A 26,576-nucleotide genomic window follows, 5' to 3' on the forward strand; every position below is an offset into this window, starting at 1 on the left:
CTGCGTTCCAGGGAATACAGGTTTAGGAACCTCAAGCGCTCCCAGTAATTGAGGCGTTTTATCTCCGTTATGCGCGCCGTGAAAGTTCTCTGTACATTTTCTAGGTCGGCAATTTCACCTGCCTTGAAAGGTGCTGTTAGTGTGCAGCAATATTCCAGCCTAGATAGAACAAGTGACCTGAAGAGTGTCATCATGGGCTTGGCCTCCCTAGTTTTGAAGGTTCTCATTATCCATCCTGTCATTTTTCTAGCAGATGCGATTGATACAATGTTATGGTCCTTGAAGGTGAGATCCTCCGACATGATCACTCCCTGGTCTTTGACGTTGGTGTTTCGCTCTATTTTGTGGCCAGAATTTGTTTTGTACTCTGATGAAGATTTAATTTCCTCATGTTTACCATATCTGAGTAATTGAAATTTCTCATCGTTGAACTTCATATTGTTTTCTGCAGCCCACTGAAAGATTTGGTTGATGTCCGCCTGGAGCCTTGCAGTGTCTGCAATGGAAGACACTGTCATGCAGATTCGGGTGTCATCTGCAAAGGAAGACACGGTGCTGTGGCTGACATCCTTGTCTATGTCGGATATGAGGATGAGGAACAAGATGGGAGCGAGTACTGTGCCTTGTGGAACAGAGCTTTTCACCGTAGCTGCCTCGGACTTTACTCTGTTGACGACTACTCTCTGTGTTCTGTTAGTGAGGAAATTATAGATCCATCGACCGACTTTTCCTGTTATTCCTTTAGCACGCATTTTGTGCGCTATTACGCCATGGTCACACTTGTCGAAGGCTTTTGCAAAGTCTGTATATATAACATCTGCATTCTTTTTGTCTTCTAGTGCATTTAGGACCTTGTCGTAGTGATCCAATAGTTGAGACAGACAGGAGCGACCTGTTCTAAACCCATGTTGCCCTGGGTTGTGTAACTGATGGGTTTCTAGATGGGTGGTGATCTTGCTTCTTAGGACCCTTTCAAAGATTTTTATGATATGGGATGTTAGTGCTATTGGTCTGTAGTTCTTTGCTGTTGCTTTACTGCCCCCTTTGTGGAGTGGGGCTATGTCTGTTGTTTTTAGTAACTGTGGGACGACCCCCGTGACCATACGTACTGTATGGTCTCTCACGAGAATTTATCACAAACTTTGGGGTACTTCCCTGACATCCAGTCAACACCAAAGTTCCTTCTGAGTGAGCATCCCCTCGACAATGGTGCTACATCTTCATTCCTGAATGTTACTTGCTCATTTCTCTCATACTTTAAACTCCACATAAACAATTTAATTTCTGGCAGTGCTCCCCTCAAGGAAGGTTCCTTGATGTTGGTGAAGGGCTCTTGATTTAGGGAATTGGATCTGTGCTCCAGTTCCCCAAATTAAGCCTGAATGCCTTCCACATCACCCCCCCCCCCAGGCGCTGTATAATCCTCCGGGTTTAGCGCTTCCCCCTTGATTGTAATAATAATAATAATCTGGCAGTGCTGTAGCTCTCATGAGGAAAACTCCATGAATGCAGCTGGTTTTTTCTTAACACATCACTGACATTTCCCTGGGGCACATAGCTACTGCTAAACCCTAAAAAAAAAAAAAAAAGAAAAAAAAGAAAAAAAAAAAAAAAAAAAAAGGCTGGTTTAGCTACAAAATTCATACCACTACTCAAAACAAATATACCAGATAAAAAAATCTTAACAAGATAAGGTAAGCATATAAATGAGAAAAGACTCTGGTAACACAATTATCAGATACAATATAAAAATGAACATATCAGAGTTAAGTAACATGAAAAATTAGGCAAATATATGAAAAGAAAATACATACATTAGCATGAAAAGGACAAAGGAACAGAAAGACAATTCTCTAATATAGGAAAACAGGTACCAAGTGAGGTTATGTTATCAGACAAATTATGATACACAATGAAAAAAAAAATACAGCAAAAAGTCTAAGGGACTAATGGTAACAGTATTAACATGAAAGATAAGGTATACGTTAGAAATAGAAGGACATACGCTAGAAATTAACAAACAAGTTTACTACACATACTGGGTCATACTACAAATCTAGCAAGACATTAAAAAACACAGATTTAAAGATATCTAGGCTAAGATAGGCTAGACTAAACAAAGTCACTTTGTTAAAAGATAAATGTCCTTTTACATCCTCAAATATTACTTAAGAAGAATTGGTGCTAAATGTAAGATAAAAATTGCTGACTGTATTATATTAACATGAATACACTAAAAGACAACACAATAAGTGTCAGGGGCCCAAGATTGTTCAACGGCCTCCCAGCATACATAAGGGGGATTACCAATAGACCCCTGGCTGTCCTCAATAAGGCGTTGAACAGGCACCTAAAGTCAGTACCTGACCAGCAGGGCTGTGGTTCGTACGTCAGTTTGCGTGCGACCAGCAGTAGCAGCCTGGTTGATCAGGCTCTGATCCACTGCGAGGCCTGGTCAGAGACCGGGCAGCGGGGGTGTTGGCCCACGAAACCCTCTCCAGGTATACACACGTCACATATATTTAACACACACCAATTACTATGTATGATAATTATACTTAGTGTATCTGTGCCTAAATAAACTTAATTACTGAACCAACACTTCAAGTTTTTTTTGTGTGTGTGTGGGACTGGCACACGGGTTAATAGGGTTATTAAAGCTTATTCTTTGGGTAGTAAAAATTTATTTAGACACAGACAATTATCATATATAGTGTAAATTACCTAGGATAACCCAAAAAAAAGTCAGACAAAACGACATAGTAACACTGAGGTTGGGCAAATATTTTTGTTAGTGGATTTGATAAGATAGTATGGGCCAATAGGCCTGCTGCACTGTTCCTCCTTTCTTCTGCTGTTATTACAGTTCATACAGTAATCGGAGGAGCAGAACCTCTCTAAGCAAATTTTACCTACTTACTAGCTGAATTAAAATAAAATATACAGCATATGCCCCCCCAATACGTAGTCAACAATTTTCTCTAAATGTATATTTCGTCCGTTTTCTTCGCTTTACATTACTTTGAGTGATTAGAATAGTAAAGTAATTTTTTTTCAGGTATACACAAATACAGTTACACAGATTATCATACATAGCAGCATATGTGTAGTGGAGCTAGGATAACCCAATAAAGTGAAAGTGACTTTCTATTGGGGTCCCGAGTACCGTCATAGAAGCTAAGACGTTGTGTAGTTTTAAAAATAGGTTAGATAAATACATGAGTGGGCGTGGGTGGGTGTGAGTTGGACCTGACTAGAGACTCTCTGACCGCGGGTTCAATCCCGGCCGGGGTATGGTTTGTTTGCAATCGTGTCATTACGATTTCGTGAGTCATCCTGACTAGCTGATGCTACTGGGTCAGATGCCGTGCTCCTTCCTTAAGTGAAGGTGACCTGACTGGGTGGGCCATTGGTCTAAGCCGGGGGTTGACATGGACGTGCTCCGCATGGGCCAGTAGTCCTGCTGCAGTGTTCCTTCTTTCTTATATTCTTATGTTGATAACTAAACAGAACACACAGCCATAATACGAGACAAACCACTCTTCGGTGTCCCTCGTGTCCATCTCTCCCTATGCAAAAATGCTATGCACGTAAGATAAGATTTCGTTCGGATTTTTAACCCCGGAGGGTTAGCCACCCAGGATAACCCAAGAAAGTCAGTGCGTCATCGAGGACTGTCTAACTTATTTCCATTGGGGTCCTCAATCTTGTCCCCCAGGATGCGACCCACGCCAGTCGACTAACACCCAGGTACCTATTTGCTGCTAGGTGAACAGGACAATAGGTGTAAGGAAACGTGTCGAAATGTTTCCACCCGCCGCGAATCGAACCCGGGCCCTCCGTGTGTGAAGCGGGAGCTTTAGCCACCAGGCCACCGGGCCCGAAGATCTGGAAGTCATTGCCAGAACACACTAAAGGACCACTGTCTCCAAATCAGTTTAAGGCCCTAATAAGAAATCACCTAATCACCCAAAACTAACCAGACAAACTGTACCTAATCACTACCAGCTACTCAAATGCTACTCATATTGTGCTGAGGATTTCTCAACCACTTACTACGACAAAATTAGGATGTCTGTTTTTTTTCATTGTTTTAAATAGTAGTATATTATAATACAGTACATCATAATGTAAAATGTTTCATTGTAATGCCAAATTTCATTGTTTTAAATAATACTAAAGTGTAATACATCATACTGTAAATTGTTTTAAATTGTTACATTGTAATACTGTAATCTTCATTAAATAATTCAGTAGTGTAATAAGTCTCTACTAGACTTATTAAAACCATGTAGCATTACCTAATATAATATGTATGTATTATTGCCTCGCTACGATACTATGTACCGCAAACTGCCCTTCTCACACTATACCATTCACTTACATATCCATACCTCACCTATGCTATCTGTGCTTGGGGTTCAACTGCAGCAACACACCTAAAGCCAATAATAACCCAACAAAAAGCCGCAGTAAGAATAATCACTAAATCCCATCCCTGGCAACACACCCCACTCTTCATAGATCTAAACATCCACACTTACTACTGTGCAATCTATATCTACAGGACCTTAAATTCCAATATTAACCTTGACCTAAAACGCTTTCTTGATAGTTGTGACAGGATCCACAGGCATAACACCAGACACAAACATCTCTATGACATTCCCCGTGTTCGACTAAACCTTTACAAAAATTCAATGTATTTCAAAGGACCTAAAATCTGGAACACCCTACCTGAAAACTCTAGAACTGCAGACACATTCATCACTTTCAAAACTACAGTTAGAAAACATCTTATCTCCCTGATACACCCCGACAACTAGCTACATGATAACCACCTGGTGGTTCACAATTACACTCACTCACCCACTGACTATAAACCCAGAAATACTAATCTTAAAATAATAAATCCTAACTAGTCATAAGTTTGCTTATGATACTCCAATATAGACACTTTGTATTGTGCCAAAACAAAAGCATTCACATTGCTAAACTCACAAATTATGATGTAGTCACTTAGCCTTAATACCATAATCTGTAAGGATTTAATGTTAAGATTTAATCTAAGTCTGCGCGAAATGCCTAACCATGCTAGGTGTCCTAGTGGCCCCCTCTGTAATTAGTATTTCATAACATGTAAACCACACAATACCCAAAACCTGTAAACCCCACATTGTAACCCTTATAGAGAATAAACTTGAATTGAATTGAACTAAAAGTTTGCCAGAAATGCTCTGCATACTATGGGGGTTTTGGTATGTACGCCCAACTATTATATTCCTCTGTACAACCATGTAATTTATCAAAATAAAAATCTTAATCTTAAGTACCAGCTACTAAGTATACATATATTCAGTTATTAACGTTTAAGGCGTCATCGTGAAAATTAAGGATCCAAGTGGAACCAAGTCGGATTTTGGTTCACATCTGAATGTTCTGGGTTCGATTCCAGCACAAATGACATCATTGGGTATGTTTCCTTACACCTGATTTCCCTGTCCACCCAACAGTAAGTAGGTACTTGGGGATGAGCCGACTGTTGTAGGTTGCATCTTGACCGGAAACAGGTCGACTTAGGTGGCTTCTGAATTTGATCTAGATTAACCCCCTCTTAATTTGGAAAAACCTAAATTTGTACAATGGTTCTTAAGACATAGATGTCTGCATAATTTACATATATACGCACAATAAATATTACGCATATTATATATTACAGACACCCACCCCAATACCCACACATGTAATTGGTCATTTAAATGAAGCCAGGTGTGAGGAAGTACTTGCTCTATTTCCAGACGAATAAGCACACACACACACACAACGGTCAATGAAGAGGCGGGGCCAGGAGCTAAGTCTCGACCCCTGCAACCACAAATAGGAGAATAAAAAATAGGCGAGTACACACACACACACGTATGTGTAATAGGATCACAAGATGCAATTTACCCACAGTGAGAAGCAGTAGTATTGTAACGCCTTTCGTGATCTCTCACATTGTCAAGACACAGTTCCTTGATGATGTGAGAGCTCACGAAAGCACTTGAAATAAAAACACTCCACTGTAGTTATATTTCATATTAGATTGTCACTTACTTCCTGTGATTTTAGTGCATGTGTGTATTCAAGACTTACATTCACAACGAGTCTATCAACTGAGGATTATATACATTAAGGAATATTTGGGATTATCGTGTGCTATCTACGAGTATAAAAGGATAAAAAGTAGAAGGCGCTCTTCCTATCCTCCACTTCCTCCAGCCTCTGACGGCGTGAATAACTGAGAAATATATACAGCACCATATAGAAACATATGGAGTGGAATTTACATGAGTGATGGAGCTGGATGAGAGACGCAGATTGAAACTGCTTCAACTGAAGCAATATTATCTATCTTACGCTTATTTTACTGCCATTCACAGCTGTGTGTACCAGTAGTTCCCCTTACCTGAAGAGGATTTCGGGGGTCAGTGCCTCCGCGGCCCGATCTGTGACCAGGCCTCAGGGTGATCAGGGCCTGATCAACCAGGCTGTTATTGTTGGCCGTACGCAACCCGACGTACGAACCACTGCTAGTTGTCTTGCTATCTGTTGACTTTATATTATCTCTGTTGTTCCCCTATGCCATCTGCTTTTGTTTTGGCCATCAATCTTCGACGTTTCGGTCCTTCTTAGTCCAAGACGGACAGAAACGTCGTAAGTTTTTCTCTTCCCTATAGTACCAGTCACGATATTGTGCCCTTTTTGTCCTTTGTCGAAGACCTTCTGTAAATCCAAATATATTACATCTGTTTGGATTTTCATCCCAATGACTTGTTAGAAGCACAAGGTACGTAACACTTAATAAGGACTAAAGCAAAGTAATGAGAACTCTCAACACTTTTATACAACACTGGCACGTATACCAGTATATGCAACACTGGCACGTACACCAGTATATACAATGGCACATATATCAGTATATACAACACTGGCACGTACACCAGTATATGCAACACTGGCACGTACACCAGTATATACAATGGCACATATATCAGTATATACAACACTGGCACGTACACCAGTATATACAACACTGGCACGTACACCAGTATATACAATGGCACATACATCAGTATATACAACACTGGCACGTACACCAGTATATACAACACTGGCACGTACACCAGTATATACAACACTGGCACGTACACCAGTATATACAACACTGGCACGTACACCAGTATATACAACACTGGCACGTACACCAGTATATGCAACACTGGCACGTACACCAGTATATGCAACACTGGCACGTACACCAGTATATGCAACACTGGCACGTACACCAGTATATACAACACTGGCACGTACACCAGTATATACAACACTGGCACGTACACCAGTATATACAACACTGGCACGTACACCAGTATATGCAACACTGGCACGTACACCAGTATATGCAACACTGGCACGTACACCAGTATAAACAACACTGGCACGTACACCAGTATATACAACACTGGCACGTACACCAGTATATACAACACTGGCACGTACACCAGTATATACAACACTGGCACGTACACCAGTATATACAACACTGGCACGTACACCAGTATATACAACACTGGCACGTACACCAGTATATACAACACTGGCACGTACACTAGTATATACAACACTGGCACGTACACTAGTGTATACAACACTGGCACGTACACAAGTATATACAACACTGGCACGTACACCAGTATATACAACACTGGCACGTACACTAGTATATATAACACTGGCACGTACACTAGTGTATACAACACTGGCACGTACAAGTATATACAACACTGGCACGTACACCAGTATATACAACACTGGCACGTACATCAGTATATACAACACTGGCACGTACACCAGTATATACAACACTGGCACGTACACTAGTATATACAACACTGGCACGTACACTAGTGTATACAACACTGGCACGTACAAGTATATACAACACTGGCACGTACACCAGTATATACAACACTGGCACGTACATCAGTATATACAACACTGGCACGTACACCAGTATATACAACACTGGCACGTACATCAGTATATACAACACTGGCACGTATACAACACTGGAATCAAGGTTCACTGAACTATGAACTTTAATTTTAAGGCCTTAATCGTATTCTGCTAATTAAAAAGAATTTTGATGCTAACTTGATAAAAGTCGGAATAATTACTAAGTGATGATATAGGCATCATTATACTAATAACACTTATATATACAAATATTAGTCGTGCCGTATAGGTAAAAACTTGCCATTTTGGCTTAAACAGCAACGCTCTTTTTGCCGAATAAAGCAAGCAAAAATTTGTGTATGCAATAATTTCGCAAAAATCATTCTGAAACTAACGAAAACAATATATTTCACTGTGTTTGTTTATTAAATTATTGCAAACGTATCTAAAATATATTTAGTTGGATTAGGCTAAATTAAATTACACTTTATAAGGTTAGGCAAGTTTTCTAAGATTCTTTTGGTACAAAATTAAAATTTTTTGCACTAACATTAATGAAAAAAAATATATCTTTAAACGTATAAGAGAAAATTTTAGAAAGGACTTAATTTTAAATGAATTCTTGTTAATTGACCAGTTTTACCTATTAGGCACGACAATATATATATATATATATATATATATATATATATATATATATATATATATATATATATATATATATAATATAATATATAATTATTTGTATATACACTGAATACTGGAGAATTTACATAACCTAATTTTAAGGTGAATAACTCTAATGGGAAACCACTGAGATCCTGCCTTTATCTGCTTGTTGTACAGCACCTAATTGCCATAATAAGTGAATACCCAACATCTACATTCCATCTGAAATCCCAATTTAACATACCAATAACTGTGGCCCCAGCAGCAGAACTCCCTAGTCGCGTTTCTTTGTACTTTTAGAGTGACTCGTCTTCAGTGTCCTTGTTCAACATCTCCAACGTCCTCTCTGGTGGGGGTTTGTAGTTTGTTAGTTCATCCTCTTCAGTCACTGGCTCAATTTCCACATCTTCGTCCTCGGCCATTGTCTGTTAAGGGTGTAACTTTAATTTCAGAATTTCCAAAAACTAACATTATAGGTACAATATTTATTAGTGAATATTAAATGGAGAACAGTAATACACCGATAAACAATAGGTTTATATAAAACTAGGAGGGTGTGTAAATCTGGGATGGAAGGAAGGAGGGTTAAGGGTCATCCCAGAAAAGGTTGGGAGTAAAAGTGGTTTTGAGTGCTAGGGGCTTGGACATCCAACAAGTTTGGATTTTCAACTGTATGGGGGGGGGGGGGACAGCGGCAACTAGTTTCCTGCTTCTCCATATTTCCCTTCCACCACTTAGTAGGCCATCACAGCGTGATGGCCTACTTGTATATACTTGTGATGTATATACTTGTAATGACACGATTGCAAACAAACCATACCCCCGGCCGGGATTGAACCCGCGACGGGCTGGAGTTTTGAGACTATGACCGCGGGTTCAATCCCGGCCGGGGGTATGGTTTGTTTGCAATCGTGTCATTACGATTTCTTGAGTCATGTTGACGGCAGTGAAGGGACTTGAGCTAGAGTTCGTCACGGCCACGCTAGCTGGAGATTCGTCTGTAAAAACTTGCATTTGTGGTCACAGAGGTGCCTGTGCTAACCTTCCTATGGTGTAGAAATATACCTAGTTGGATGAATCTTATTGTGGCTAGCTGGTCTAGTGGCTAACACGACGGGCTGGAGTTTTGAGACTATGACCGCGGGTTCAATCCCGGCCGGGGGTATGGTTTGAAGACACCATATAGTCATGTGTAAAAGTCAATATGATAATGTTGATGATAATGATAATGTTGACAATCCTGACACAACAGTAGCTAATGTAAAAATTGCTACTAATGTTAATAATGATGGTTTTGCTGAAGTAGCCTTACCTGTGTTACAGGTAAAAATTGATGATAAAAGGCATAAATCAAAAAATGTAACTGCATTATTGGACCAGGGATCCCAGCGTACTTTCATAAAACGTAAATGTCTTGATGGTATGAAAGTAAAGATGGGAGATCCCACAACTTTAAAATTATCTGGTTTTCTCTCGGACAAAAGGGCTCAACTGTATGACACTGTTTATGTAACTGTCAGGTTGGGCAATGAGAAAAAACGTGTTAATGCAGTAATTGTAGATAGACTTCCAGAGAAAATATCTACAGTAGGGCTTAGTAAAGCTACAGAAAGACTCTCACATAATGTAAATTTAGCACCTTCTGGTGTAAGTGATGATTCTGTAGGTCCAATAAATATTTTGATAGGTAGTGACTATTATGCCTCCTTTGTAAAGGGTATGGTAAAGAAATGTGGTGTCACCCTTTTGAAGACTGCAGGAGGCCATGTAATGTATGGTAGGATTCCTCGTAATAATAATTCATGACTAGAGGAAACTACATATACCATAACTGTGTGTCTTACTCATGAAATCGTACCCCAGTATAATTCTTTCATAGAGGATGGTGTTGAGCCAGTGCATAAATTGTGGGAATTAGACAGCATTGGAATAAATGTAAATGAAGAAAGTCCAGACGATTCTTTTACTCAGGAGCAATACCTGAGAGATGTAAAATTTGAATCTGGACAATACTGGGTACGACTTCCGTGAAGACTGAACCATCCAGAATTGCCCACTAATTACAGAATGGCATATGGGCAGTTAAAGGCTCAGCTCCGCGAACTGAATAAGACACCAGAATTGTTAACTGCCTATAATGATATAATTGCTGAGCAGTTAATTAATAAATTTATAGAAGAGGTACCTCCTGAGCAAGCCAAAATTTATGGTCACTATTTGCCACATCACGGAGTGAAGAAGGATTCTAAGACCACTCCTCTGAGGATTGTGTTTAATTGTAGTGCCAGGAATAACAAAAATGTACCTAGTTTAAATGACTGTTTGATGACAGGTCCGTCGTTGACGGAAAAATTAGGAGATATCTTATTAAATTTCAGGATGAAAAATTATGCCTTTACGGCTGACATAAGTAAAGCTTTCCTAAGAGTGGGTTTACAAGAGGCTGACTGGGATTGTACCTGCTTCTTATGGCCTGAGAATCCTAGTGACCCACTTAGCCCTCTGAAAACCTTTCACTTTAGGAGCGTATTATTTGGTGCTACATCCAGTCCGTTCCTACTTCAAGCGACGATAAATGCACACCTTAAACGTATGGAAAGTCCATTGAGTAAAGTAATGAGCAAACAATTTTATGTGGACAATTTCCTGGGTGTGACGTCAACTGAAGAGGAACTGTTAATGACTTATGGAGAGGCTAATAAAATAATGCAAAGTGCAAATATGCCTCTGAGGGAATGGAATAGTAATTCGTCCAAATTAAAGGACAAAATAAGTAAAGATTACCCTGGAGATGAAATGCCAAAATGTAGTAATGTATTGGGTTTAACTTGGGATACTGAGAGAGATTTGTTAATGTTAAAACCTAACATTTACAGTATGCCCAATAAGTTAACAGAGAGTTTTACTTGAAGTTTCCAAATGTTTTGATCCACTAAGTTTAGTGTCACCCCTTACTATAAGAGGGAAATTATTAATTCAGGGAGCATGGAAACTTAAATGTGCTTGGGATGAAATTCTACCTGAGGAATTCATTAACAGGTGGGATGAATTAATTGGTGATTATGAAAAAATTCCAATGTTGGAGTTCCCACACCAGGTGGCCAATCCAAATGGGAAAAATGTACTCCACATTTTTTGTGATGCTTCAAAATTGGCATATGGAGCAGTTGCTTACCTTCAATGTAATATTGTTATTTCTCTTGTTATGTCTAAGGCTAAAGTGTCTCCAATTAAATCACGTACCTTGCCTCAGTTGGAATTAACAGCCATTTATGTAGGTGTCAAATTAGCTAATTATATAAGAAATAAGTTGCAGGAGATAAACATTAGCGACACTGTAATTTGGTCTGATAATGAGGTATCCTTACAATGGATTCGTAATGGAAACAGTAAAATTGTGTACGTACAAAACAGAGTCGCTGAAATTAATCATATGCAAGAGAAGTATAATAGTTTGGGTCAGCATGTGTTAACATTTAATCATATACCTGGTGAGGAGAATCCAGCTGATTTCTTGTCTCGAGGTTTACCTCATGCTAAATTTATAAATGCTGTATAATGGTTTAAAGGACTGAGCTGGTTGGTAAATAAAGCTAATTGGCCTGTACAAAAGGCGTATATTGCTTCTGTTGAAATTACCGTGACCACCACTCCAATAGTTTGTCCTTCCTTAGCCATTGACATAAATAGGTATTCTTCTTTGCCCAAACTAATCAATGTAACTAAGTTGGTGTTTAAATTTCTAAAGAAGATGAATATTTCATATAAGTTTTCACATCCTCTTGAATATTGGATAAAGAGGGTACAAGAAGAAATCTATGGAAATGAGATTAAATTGATGATGGAAAGAAAAATTGTGAAAGGTTCCATAATAGAGAAATTGGGGCTGTATTTAGAGAACAATGTAATTAGGTGCAGAGGTAGGTTACAAAATGATGAATTGGGTGATTATGCTAAACACCCTATCTTACTGCCCAAAACTCATCATCTAACAAATTTGATTGTTCTAAATGCCCATAAAAATGTAATGCATGGTGGGGTACAAGATACCTTAAATTGTATTAGGGAAACTTTGTGGATTCCACAAGGACGGCAAAGTGTAAAAAGGGTGATTAAATCTTGTGTAATATGTCGCCGTGTGGATGCCAGATCCTATATGTACCCAGATCCTCCATTGCCAAAGTAGCATGTACAATCAGTGAAACCATTTGATGTAACAGGTGTAGACTATAGTGGTCCAATAATTTTAACAGGTACTTCAGATGGTGTTCCACTGAAAGTGTATGTTTGTTTGTTCACCTGTACTGCTACTAGGGCAGTTCATTTAGAAGTGGCACAGGACTTGTCTGCAGAACAGTTTATACAGCTGTTTCGAAAATTTGCAGCTAGGAGATCCTGTCCGCGATTGATGATTTCGGATAATGCCACAAATTTTGTAGCAGGTGCTCAACATTTGATAGAATTAAATAACAGTAACGATGTTCAATCTCTGTTATCCCAACGAGGGTGTACCTGGAAATTTATTACTCCTAGAGCCCCTTGGCAGGGAACGCTGTACGAAAGACTGATAGGCACAGTGAAGAGGTGTCTCCGTAAAGTACTACACCGGAAGAGAATTAATTTAGAAGAATTCCGTGCAGTGTTAGTGGAGGCGGAGAATCGTATAAATAATAGGCCTCTCTCGTACATGAGTGACACACCTGATGCAGATGTATTAACACCTCACCTAATATGTGGAAGGAAATTGGAAGCTGCCCCTGTCTATAGAGATAATCCAGAAGAAAGTGATGAAGATTACAATGATGCGGCAGTGTTGTGTAATAAATTTAAAATGTTAAATAAAGTAATTGATCATTGGTCTAATGTGTGGCATAAGGAATATTTTCATACACTACGTGAACACTTATGGTGCGACAGAGGCAGTAAATCGACAGACCATTCAACCAGGTGACATTGTGTTAATTGACACTGAACAACATCGAACATTGTGGCCTCTGGGCAAAGTATTGACATTGTACCCAGATGCACAAGGTGTTGTCAGGAATGTCAGTGTTGTGTCGTGGCCAGGAAAGTTTACGCACAATTAATAAATTGATTCCCTTGGAATTAGGTGTTCAATCAAACGTAAATGAAAATCTGAGGGAAAGTGACACGAGTGATAAGGAAGATAACGCAGACCAAGTGATGCTGGAAGATGAAATCGTAGTAAGACCTACTAGGAGAACAGCCACTTAAGCCAGAACCGGCTGGAATCGTCTCCTAAAGGAAGGAGTAATTTGAGTCGTTTAGCAACGAACTCCGGACGGCCGCAGTGTGGAAAATACCGTATATATTTTCCAGAAATACAGTAGTTATATGTAAATAGATGGCCATACTGTATTTAATAAAATTTATGTCATTAAAAATGGGAAATTTTCTGCACCTGGGCAGAAGGAGGGTCGCCATTGTTAATTTGAATTGGATACAACGTTAGTGTAATGGGAAGGAATTTTCGTGCTCTAGAGGTTAAAATTGGGTTGACACCTCTCAAATAGGAGGCGAAATTGTTGGATGTGCATTCCTGCATAACTTGAGATATCAGGCGACTGGACAAGGCAGCTCCAGGAACCCCAGCTAAGTCATGTCTATATTATGTTTATAGTTCTGGCCAGTATTATTATCATGAATGTAGACAGGGTGGTTTTCTGAGTATGATACACCTTAATCTCCAGTCAAATTGGTGAGTGATATTAAGATATATTTTCCTTCTGTTATGTAATTGTGTATATATATAACTATTTATTTTTAATATACAGTCAAATTTATATATTTGCCAGTATTCCTGGTGATGTATTTTTCATTTATAATAGGTCCAGAGCAACTTATGGATATGACAGTGGTAGGTATCGAAGGGGGACATTTTTTGCGACCTAGGTGTCCCAAATTCCTACTTGTCTAAATGATAAATAATAATTATCTTTATTCATTTACTGTTATGTACATAATGATACATTCAGATAAATGCAATTTTCCACAGTATGAATTAATAACAATAATGTGTAAATAGTTTGAGTTTAGCTAGGCACAGTTAGGCCAATGTGGTTAGTTACATAAATAATCCTAATCTAACTTATAATTGTTGCCTTAAATTGGCCTATAATTCGCTGTATATAGTTGAATTTACAAGCTAACTAGCCTACCTGGCCTGCCTGTAAATCACTGGTACGTCACTGTGGTCTAAGACCTGTCTACTACTGCTGTTGTAGCACATCTGGGTTCTGAAGGATCAATATGAAAATTCCTGTACGAACTGCCTTTAGGTAAGCGGCAAACGTAGCCGGTGCTGCTAATTACTGTATCTACATGTCATGGACTCTGCGCGATACGGGTGCTCTGGAATTAATTCACACGATGGCTGGGACGTTTTATAGGACAAAATGCAGAAATCGTATGGTCATGGGTGCGAAATGGGACGCGAGTTTTACGAGATTTGCGCGTTTTGATGGCAGGGAGTGATATGTAGGCTGGAAACCTTAGGAGGGTGTGTGTTTTTGTGTGCAGTGTTTGGAATGCATGAGTTGTGTGCGGATGGTGTGCATGTCTATAAGGAATCAGTCACGGAACTTTTGTGGTATGGTCTTGGTGTTCAGGATGTTTAATGCTGCAATACTTTGTAGTTGTGCGTGATGCGTGTGGTTGCTGGATGTGGTTTTCTTTTTATCTGACCATATTTGTATGGTATACCTGGTGCTTCGGGTATACCAGTGCCGTCTTTTGTGTACTGCTGCAGGTGCATTCATATACTATGTAGTGTGTGTGTGTGTGTGTGTGTGTGTGTGTGTGTGTGTGTTGTTTTCGTGAGCCTAGAGCTGTGTTCTGTTTACAATACTACTTTATATTTTTGAGGCAAATGTACAGTTCTTGAAACATGTTTCGTGTGTATAACGGGAGATGATTGATATTGTCTTGTTGAGTTATCCTGGCGTACCATGTACCTGCATGGTGATGGCAATTATACATTATGACGCCTTTCAAGTGTGCGCGTGGGTGTGGTGGGTGTATAGTGTGACTGATACTATTGGAAAAAAAAAATTGGCGCTATTTACGTGTAATATGTATAGCTGGATATTCAACCTGTATATTTCTGGCTTTGAAGTGTGACACATACGGACCGACTTTTGTTAGTCATCCTGTTATTTAGAGACTAATGGTGCCATGTATATTTTTTTTTGTTCTTCTGCCTCTGTGATGAAGGGGCGCTTATGTTTGTATGTTTTGTGTACTAAGCCTTTGTTTTAAAAAAATAACCCACACCTAGGTACCTGCTTACTGCTAGGTGAGCAAGGGTAGCATGTGTAACATGCCCAACGTTTCCACTCGTCCGGGGATTGAATCCCAAGTCCCGTGTACAAGCTTAATCCTCTACCAATTGAACCACGAGCATCCTTATGTACACCTTGTGCTTCTTTTGGGTGTGTAATTTACCATCATGGCCCCTTGTTCCTTTGTTCTTACTGCTTTTCTGGTAACGAGGTTACCCTTGTCTACTGGAGTACCACAAGGAAGTGTCCTTGGTCCTTTGCTCTTCCTCTTATACATCAATGATCCACCTACTGTTTCACAACACCTGACGATACAACATATGTCATCTCCCACCCTAATCTTGCCACACTTAACACTATGGTTAATGAAGAACCAGTAAAAATATCGACCTGGATGACTGCTAATACTGTTGCATATAGTTGCATATACTGGTGTACGTGCCAGTGTTGCATATACTGGTGTACGTGCCAGTGTTGCATATACTGGTGTATGTGCCGGTGTTGTATATACTGGTGTACGTGCCAGTGTTGTATATACTGGTGTATGTGCCAGTGTTGTATATACTGGTGTACGTGCCAGTGTTGTATATACTGGTGTATGTGCCAGTGTTGTATATACTGGTGTACGTGCCAGTGTTGTATATACTGGTGTATGTGCCGGTGTTGTATATACTGGTGTATGTGCCGGTGTTGTATATACTGGTGTACGTGCCAGTGTTGTATATACTGGTGTATGTGCCAGTGTTGTATATACTGGTGTACGTGCCAGTGTTGTATATACTGGTGTATGTGCCAGTGTTGTATATACTGGTGTACGTGCCAATGTTGTATATACTGGTGTACGTGCCAGTGTTGTATATACTGATATATGTGCCAGTGTTGTATATACTGGTGTACGTGCCAGTGTTGCATATACTGGTGTACGTGCCAGTGGTGTTGCATAAAAGTGTTGAGAGTTCTCATTACTTTGCTATAGTCCTTATTAAGTGTTACGTACCTTGTGCCTCTAACACAAGTCATTGGGATGAAAATCCAAACAGATGTAATATATTTGGATTTACAGAAGGTCTTCGACAAAGGACAAAAAGGGCACAATATCGTGACTGGTATTATAGAGAAGAGAAAAACTTACGACGTTTCTGTCCGTCTTGGACTAAGAAGGACCGAAACGTCGAAGATTGATGGCCAAAACAAAAGCTGATGGCATAGGGGAACAACAAGGATAATATAAAGTCAACAGATAGCAAGACAACTAGCAGTGGTTCGTTCGTCGGGTTGCGTACGGCCAACAATAACAGCCTGTCTGATCAGGCCCTGATCACCCTGAGGCCTGGTCACAGACCGGGCCGCGGAGGCACTGACCCCCGAAATCCTTTTCAGGTAAGGGGAACTACTGGTACACACAGCTGTGAATGGCAGTAAAATAAGCGTAAGATAGATACTATTGCTTCAGTAGAAGCAGTTTCAGTCTGCGTCTCTCATCCAGCTTCACCACTCATGTAAATTCCACTCCATATGTTTCTATATGGTGCTGTATACATTTCTCGGTTCACGCCGTCAGAGGCTGGAGGAAGTGGAGGATAGGAAGAGCGCCTTCTACTTTTTATCCTTTTATACTCGTAGATAACACACGATAATCCCAAATATTCCTTAATGTATATAATCCTCAGTTGATAGACTCAGTGTGAATGTCAGTCCTGAATTTTCAGAGATAATGATTTTTCATCTAAAAAAAATCACTGGACTAGAGTTCAGCATTTTTATCCATTTTGGGGCAGATTTTCAAAATTGCTAAAAAAATCACGCCAGGGATAGTTTTGTATACTGATTAATAATATACATTAGCATTATCTATTAGTGTTTCACAAAATTACAATGCCTCATATCATGTTAAAATTCTATGATTTTAACTAAGTATATTTTTAGTACCCCTGGCGCTTTTTTAATGAATTTTGAATATCCGCCCCAAAATTATTAAAAATGGAGAAGTATAGCCCAGTTATTTTTTTAGGTGAAAAGTCTTTCTCTCTGAAAATGGAAATTAGGCATGATAAAACAGTTGGTTGGATTAATTCCCACAAATGTTAAAAAATCCTGTATATATAGCTTTCGTGTAAGGTTACAAAAGGGGTTTCAGAAATCGAAGAAACCCAATGGAAAAAACAGCCTTGTATTATATTAAAACTGTCTTTGTATGTTTTAAATTATGTGAGGAAGAGATAAGGTTTACGTGGAGAGGGTTTCGAGGATCAACGCCCCCGTGGCTCTATCTGAGACCAGGTCTCATGGTGGATCATTGTCTGATCAACCAGAGTGTTACTGCCGGCCGCATGCAAACTGACGTACGAACCACAGCCCGGTTGGTCAGGTACTGACTTTATAGGTGCCTATCCATTGCCTTGAAGACAACCAGGGGTCTATTGGTAATCCCTCTTATATATGCTGGGAGGCAGTTGAACAGTCTTGGGCCCCGGACACTTATTGTGTTCTCTCAAAGTACTCGTGGCACTCCTGCTTTTCATCGGGGGAATGTTGCATCTTCTGCCGAGTCTTTTGCTTTGATATGGAGTGAATTTCGTCTGCAGGTTTGGTACCAATCCCTCCAGGACCTTCCAAGTGTATATTATCATGTATCTCTCTCGCCTGAGTTCCAGAGAATACCGTTCAAGGACCTTCAACCGTTCCCAGTAATTTAGGTGCATTATTGCACTTGTGTACTGTGAAAGTCCTTTGTACGCTCTCCAGGTCTGCAATGTCGCCAACCTTGAAGGGGGCCGTTAATGTACAGCAGTATTCCAGCCTAGAGAGAACAAGCGATTTGAATAGTGTCATCATGGGCTTGGCGTCCCTAGTTTTGAAGGTCCTTATTATCCATCCTATCATTTTCCTAGCCGATGAGGTTGATACATTGTTGTGGTCTTTGAAGGCGAGATCCTCTGACATTATCACTCCCAGGTCCTTTTTTTTTCCACTGTATTGTATGGTTAGAATTTGTCGTATACTCTGATACATTTTTAATTTCCTCAAGTTTTCCATATCTGAGTAATTGAAATTTCTCTTCGTTGAACTTCAATTGTTTTGCGTGGCCGTTTGAAGATTTGGTTGATGTCCGCTTGGAATCCTGCAGTGTTTTCGATGGAGGTCACTGCCACGGCAATCCGGGTGTCTCACGAAATCGTAATGACACGATTGTAAACAAACCATACGCGACGGTCTGGAGTTTTGAGGCTCTCTGACCGCGGGTTCAATCCCGCCCGTGGTATGGTTTAATCCGGGTGTCATCTGCAAAGGAAGACACGGAGCTATGGCTGACATCTGTCTATGTCAGAAGAAAACCTAGAAGACAGGTCAGAGAGAGAGAACATGGACTAAAAACTCATTTGTGGTTCTCTGAAAATTATGGGTTATGTGTGAATTGCTCCATAAATGATATAATAAATTTTGTCAAAGTTAATTTAATTATTGCATTATGGACTGAATTGCAGAACCAGAAATTTAAGTATAACAATAGTCCAGTTACTCTTTTTACCGTTTTGTTCAACTTACGAGCAGAATAAGTAATATGACCCATATAAAAAAAAAATTGTACAGTAGGACCCCCGTATCCGTGGGGAATACGTTCCAAGGACCTGCCGTAGATACAGAAACTGTGGATAGTGGCAAACCCTATATACAAGTCCTATACGTACCCATTATAAAGTTTAATTGATAAATTATGCATTTTTTCAGTGATGGGAAGCTCCTGGGGAGAGAGTGTGGAGGAAGTGAATGTATTCAGATATTTGGGAGTGAACGTGTCAGCAGATGGGTCTATGAAGTGAATCACAGAATTGATGAGGGGGAAACGTGAGTGGTACACTTAGGAGTCTCTGGAGATAAAGAACTTTGTCCAGGGAAGCAAAGAGGGAAATGTAAGAGAGTATAGTTATAACAACGCTTTTAATATGTGTGAAACATGGGTGGTGTATGTTGTAACAAGGAGAAGGTTGGAGACAGTGGAGATGACATGTCTAAAGGCAATGTGTGGTGTGAATGTAGTTTGGAAATTAGGAGATGCGGAATTACGGCTTTGTCAAGCCGTAACGGCTTGATAAAGCTCCTGGAGAGCGAAACGTTGCCACAATAAAATGTTACATTTGTGTCCTTTTACTTAACATGTTGTCGGCAATTCGACCAATATTGATACAACGTATTTCCTCCTGGAAAGTGGTTATAGATTGCCAGTTTATAGTTCATGTCTTGAGTACCAGATTATAACTAGTACCCCTCGACCAGTACCCCTCGACCAGTACCCCTCGACCAGTACACCTCGACCAGTACCCCTCGACCAGTACCCCTCGACCAGTACCCCTCGACCAGTACACCTCGACCAGTACCCCTCGACCAGTACCCCTCGACCAGTACCCCTCGACCAGTACACCTCGACCAGTACCCCTCGACCAGTACCCCTCGACCAATACCCCTCGACCAGTACCCCTCGACCAGTACACCTCGACCAGTACACCTCGACCAGTACCCCTCGACCAGTACCCCTCGACCAGTACCCCTCGACCAGTACCCCTCGACCAGTACACCTCGACCAGTACCCCTCGACCAGTACCCCTCGACCAGTACACCTCGACCAGTACACCTCGACCAGTACACCTCGACCAGTACACCTCGACCAGTACACCTCGACCAGTACACCTCGACCAGTACCCCTCGACCAGTACCCCTCGACCAGTACACCTCGACCAGTACACCTCGACCAGTACACCTCGACCAGTACACCTCGCCCTCACCAGATCAATAGTTTTGTCTCCTAGTAAAGACTAATACCAGCTAAAGGTCATTAAGACAATTTACGTATTACGTGTTAAGTTAACCCGTGTAATTTTTACATTAAACTTGAAAGGGATACAAAACTTCTCGTCTTTTAAGCAAAAAAAACAAAAATATTAATGACTGCAGAAATGGAATTACTTTTAGGTAGAGCCAAGTATTATAAATTATTTGAGAGAAATTGTCCCACTCAAGAGAAGTATTGCTATAAATGGAAGGGACTCCAAATTTGTGATGGCACGGGATGAGGCTCTCATATCTGCACTCACCACATGTTAAATCCCATTACAGCCTCCAGATCCGTCCCGTTGCTAGGAGACCGACGATTCGTCCTAATGTTGGCATTGGCTTTGGCTTACGAGTTATGTATGAATTTTCATCGAGAAAGAACTTAATGTGCTTTCTGCAGATTATTTATACACCGATAACTTATTTATTCAAGAATTTCTCGCTGTTACTTGTAAGAAATTTGTTATACCTTACTAATTTACTGAGGTTCAGTAACTGCATGCGGACAATATTGGAAACAAAAGACAATCGGTTGGAAGTAACTGGATTAGATTACGTCTGAAGAGTTTTGAAAGAAGTTGCGATGCACGTAAGGCGATCAGAACCTCTCAATCAGCGCGAGAACTCTATGATCCCACTTACCTCGGACAATATTTCGTATCTGCTGAGGACAGAAATTGAGTTATGTCAGATCCGCTGCCAACCCGTAGATAATGAGACGCAGCGGCGCGACGGATCCTGAGGAAGATGGCGATTTTGTGGTAATTTGGGAGGGTTTATATTTGGGGATAAAATTTACTGTCCGTGCACCTGTAACTTAGTGACACTTGATACCACTTCACACACACACATTCTTCAGATACCAATGGTAAAGGTATATAAGACTAACAAAAAATATACATTACTTACATGAACGTTATTGGTGTTTAACAAGAGTCTCTTCATATACGATAACATATGGCAAATAATGCAGCAATAGGTATATTGAAGGTAGCGAGAATCACCTAATACGCGCTTCAAAACATGTACGCGCGCGCGCACATAAAACAGGCCAAGTGTCTATCAATATGTGCCTTTGACAACTAGTAACTACACATGCAGACGAGAACTGGACAAATCATACAAGTGGTGAAGGTATGTACGATAGTTCCTCTTGGCTACAAGCCTGTCAGGTGGCAAGAAGCCGGGCCAGGAGCCGAGAATCCATCCCGGCAAATGCAAATAAGATACTACACAAACACACCAAATGTATATATACTCGGTAGACACGTCCTAAAAATGATCACTAATTATTAACAGCATCTCATGGAAATATGAAGAGTAACTCCTGGCATCTTTAGCCAAGCATCAAATGTTGCTTAAAATATAAGCAGGAAAAATTTAGTGTGTGTGTGTGTGTGTGTGTGTGTGTGTGTGTGTGTGTGTGTGTGTGTGTGTGTGTGTGTGTGTGTGTGTGTGTGTGTGTGTCGCTTAGTAATAGTGACTATTGTAATAAAAAAGAAGCGCTAAACGGCAAGGGTTATACAGGGCTTAGTAATAGTGAATAAAATAATTTAAACAAATATGTCAGAGAGAGAGAGAGAGAGAGAGAGAGAGAGAGAGAGAGAGAGAGAGAGAGAATTATGGAGTTACCTTTTGGCCAGAACTATAAAGGCTTGGCAGAGCAACACACTGAGCTGGAAAACACCAGTCACTAGATGCATTAAGGTCCAACAGGAGGCAACAAGGACTCACTCCACAAGATGACTGGGAACTCGTAAAAGATCGGCAGTAAGACTCTGATTCTCCCCCAATGGAAATAACTAAGAATCCCAATGGAAATAAGTCACTGACTTTTCTAGGTTATCTCCTAGGTTCTGTACACATATGCTGCTATGTATGATAATTTATGTAACTGTATTTGTGTATACCTGAATAAACTAACTTACTATTCCAGCATCTTGCAGTAGTAGTAGTAGTTATTGTGGCAGTGGTGACATTTACGTGGGAACACTTCGACCAGTACTTGCCACAGTGACCTAAATCATGGGGAGATTACGTAAATCAACCGAGCTAGCACATGACACCAACAGAACCAGTACATCACACCAACAGACCAGCAAGTAGACGAACGAACAGTTGGGGAGGGGGTGCCACTGAGAGTGCCGGTGCCTCCACCTCTCATATACACCAGGAAAAAGAAATTTATCGTCATACCCTCGAGGAAGCGCTATACCCACCAGGGGGGTCATAAAGCGCACTGGAAATTGGACGTCAATCGGGTTTGACCCGACAAACTGGAGTATAGCACCGGTTCCTTCACCAGCATCAACGCATCTCCCCTCCTTGAAGGACCAACACAGAACTCGTCTCAGAGTGAGCAGCTCGGCCCTATGCGTCTTCACCTTTTGTTGACACTTACACAGAATTAATCCTGCTGACGCAGCTCCACGGGTGCAGTCTGCGTCTGCTCTCAGGGCAGCTATTTCCATGGCGCAGCTGCGGGATATCGACCTACCTGTCAGGGGAAAGTTAGCTTCCTCTTGCACCCTGCTACTTAATTGGCCGAGGTACACTACATTGGCCCGGGGAGGAAATTCTTTTTAATCCCATTTGAAGGGGGGAAAAATAAAGGAAAAAAAAATGTGATCTGCTCTTTGCATACCTTTCATGCGACGGTCGTGGGCCGGGCAGGCATACTGGAACCAGTTCTGATACTCCTACTAGATATGATAAAAAACAAGGTCTACTTCATTCTCTAAATATTCACTCACTCCTACTCCTGGGAAGCATCCCAATTATTAGCTAACTAATACGCAAAGTGACGAAGGCCACTGATACTCGTCCGCCGGGATAACTTTAAGTCAGGCAAGTTGTGGTCCAGATACAGTTTTCATTAAAGTTATGATCAAACAAACCGGGGAGACTTGAAACATTCTTTGATGTTGGAGCGGCGCGCCGGCTCGGATGGTCGAAAATTAATAGCCATTACACCTAACCCAGTGAAGCGATGCGCCCAGTTGGGAGGCAGCCAACGACATTTCAGAACGGCTGTCAATTTGCGTTCTGATTGGTTATTAAGCTAGTTGGTTTTGACGGGGCTACACTGCGCGTTTAAAGAACCAAAGCGGCTATACTGATGACTGGCTTGTGTCCGCTAATGGACCAATGGAACACTTTTTTTTTACGGGATAACATTTGTAGTTACGCGGTGAGTAATGCTTTACTGATGTAGTTTATATTGAATACATGTTGCAGGGTTTAATGTATATGTACAGGAGAGGCACGTACTGCGTGTATGTACTCACCTAATTGTGGTTGCAGGGGTCGAGACAGCTCCTGGCCTCGCCTCTTCACTGATCGCTACTAGGTCCTCTCTCTCCCTGCTCCGTGTGGGTGTATGTGTGTGTGTGTGTGTGTGTGTGTGAAGGATCCTTATACAGTGCAAATTATGAAGACAATCTCTGAGAAATAAATAAAGTGACTAAAACTAAAGATTTCTCCTAGAACGTTTCATTATTTTTTCCATCTACTTCCACCTCATTACTTCAGGCATAATAAAAGTTTTGCTGAGAACGTCACAGAAACACGCACATATATATATATATATATTACCAAGGATGCAGCAGGCATTCCTCCTCTGGATCGCCACTATCGTGCTGGTAGAGGAAGGTAGCTATCCAAGTATCTAGTAGTTTCTATGAGCTTGTAATCTAGTTCTTTCAGGAAAATTTTGACACTCCCCCGTCTCCCCAGGGACAATGGGTCTCCGATCAGGTTGAGAGAAAACATTACTGTGTTAATGCGACAAGTCTCCATACTTGCTGAGCTTGTGACGGTCCTTGGGATCAGAAGCACCACCCAGTAACTGTACCTAGGCTTTTCAGTCAGTTCAATCTAAACTTTGGTTTAGCTTATTATAATCAAAACCAAGCGTTAAACCCACAAGGGTCATGGTTTAAATTATGGCAGTGTTATTTTCAATACATCAGATACACAAATTTACACAAACAGAATATTGTAATTAAATGGCGACTAAAACTGTATTAATTATATGGACTAGAAAGAATGAGAGGATAAAATACATTTTTTAAGACAATTAACAGATCAGTTACAGAGGGTTCTGCTAATATTCGAAGGGACCGGGGTTCAATTACCAGCTGAACGAAGGTAGAGACAGGTATCCTTTAACGATCTAGCCCTTTGACCTGCAAGTAACTAGGTACCTGGGTATTAGTCGACTGTTGTGGAAGGCATCCTGAGGCGTGGTAGCATACTTGACCAAAAGTATTTAAGATGAACCGAGGCAAGATAACAGATCTAAGCTTGTAAATTAAACTATTAAACATAATTTAGTAGTACCGCTTTAGGAAAAGTCTGCGGTCACCGTCGCCAGGATTTCACTACAGGGTTCAGAACAGACACTGAGACGGGAAGGTGGCTCGCGTGTCCTGCTCCTAGCGAACGGAGGCTGGAGCCTTCACCATTCCCTGTGCAGAGTAACCCGGACGGGTCTTGCTAATACACACCTAGAGGCACACTGTTGAATTCACTACCACCATCTACCCACCCCTCTCATAAATGGTTAATCCAAGTGCCTGCTTCAATACTGACGCTATGCTCAACCTTCTCCCTCTCCTTTGCTCTCTCTGCTAATGGTGTTTGGCTTGATTTTATATTCCTGTAGGATCTGCTCTACTCCCACTCTGTCTAGGTTTGCCCTTCACTTAGCCTGGGTCTTCCAGATCCTACCCAACCGCCGGAGTCTCACCCTCTCAAAACCAACTTTTCCCATTAAGGAATCGCAAGGACCTGAAAGCCAGGAGAGTTAAAGTCTCCTCAATAGTGCAGTTAGGAAAGTGGATAACAGAAGTCAGTATACATAAGGCACAACTTGGTAAAATATAATGACGTTTATATACCATACAAAGCAGTGTGTGTGTGTGTGTGTGTGTGTGTGTGTGTGTGTGTGTGTGTGTGTGTGTGTGTGTGTGTGTGTAAGGAGAGAGAATTGTTCCGAATGTTGAATGCGTAGAGAATCTTTTCAAGGTGACGATTCCTACTGAAAGAGGAAGGCTCAACTGGCTATCCATATCAATTCCCCGAGCTGATTAGAGTAAAACAGGCCAAAAGTTATCAATATAGCGTCCTTCGCACTGGCTTCATTAGCCGGGACCCATAGTCCAGGTACTATGAAAACCGCAGGTCCTCACTGGTGTAGTAGTAGTGCTGCAATGATGCTGTGGGCGGGAAGTAGTGGGTTCGATTGGCAGAGGGGGAGGGGGTAATGGTGGGGGTGATGGCGGGAGGTGATGGTGGGAGGTGATGGTAATTAGGGGTTATGGTGGTGAGACAGGAGTTATGGTGCAGTTGGTTTCTGCAATATACGCAATCACTCTTAGAATTTTTTATCCTCTGAGCAACAGAATTTCACTCGAGAAAGGCTTACATTACTGCGACTGGATGTGGCTGCAAAAATCCCCCCATGTTGCTGTGGGTAGACGCAGGCGGGCGTAAATGTCTGTGGGTTGCAATGGGTGGCCGTGAATAGCCGTGGGTAGCCATGGGCGGCCGTGCGTAAAGTGACAGAACAAGCGACACTGAGCTCCTGCGAGACAGCAGTAATGTGTTGCCAGGAGAGACTTAAGTAATTTTGGCGTTTCGAATATATTAAGCCCAACACACACATCTAGTCGAAAGTTCTCTCAAATCAAGAAAACACCGAAAACAACTAAGAAATTCTAATGTTATACGCTGTTAGACATGCATACAACTTTATATCTATTGGTTTTAACATGT

The 26,576-nt window shown here is 40.9% G+C and overlaps 1 protein-coding gene across 3 annotated transcripts in view; it reads right to left on the minus strand.

Annotated features, from left to right (window-relative positions):
- The window catches only part of LOC128690026 (uncharacterized), a 58,615-nt gene that overhangs the window by 11,313 nt on the left and 20,726 nt on the right, over positions 1-26,576 (minus strand). Inside the window, exons 3-4 of one of the 3 annotated variants that reach the window (XM_070088574.1) lie at positions 8,912-9,092; positions 1,108-1,571 (exon numbers count right to left, since the gene is read on the minus strand). In XM_070088574.1, the coding sequence (XP_069944675.1) occupies positions 8,964-9,092 (129 nt within the window). In that variant the 3' untranslated portion in view covers positions 1,108-1,571; positions 8,912-8,963. Of the gene's footprint in view, positions 1-1,107; positions 1,572-2,452; positions 6,766-8,911; positions 9,093-26,576 lie in introns of those variants that run through there. The other 2 variants (XM_070088575.1, XM_070088576.1) reach the window with 2 other exon arrangements.

This window comes from Cherax quadricarinatus, chromosome 25 (genome assembly GCF_038502225.1).
Source record: "Cherax quadricarinatus isolate ZL_2023a chromosome 25, ASM3850222v1, whole genome shotgun sequence".
NCBI classification, from domain to species: Eukaryota; Metazoa; Arthropoda; class Malacostraca; order Decapoda; family Parastacidae; genus Cherax; species Cherax quadricarinatus.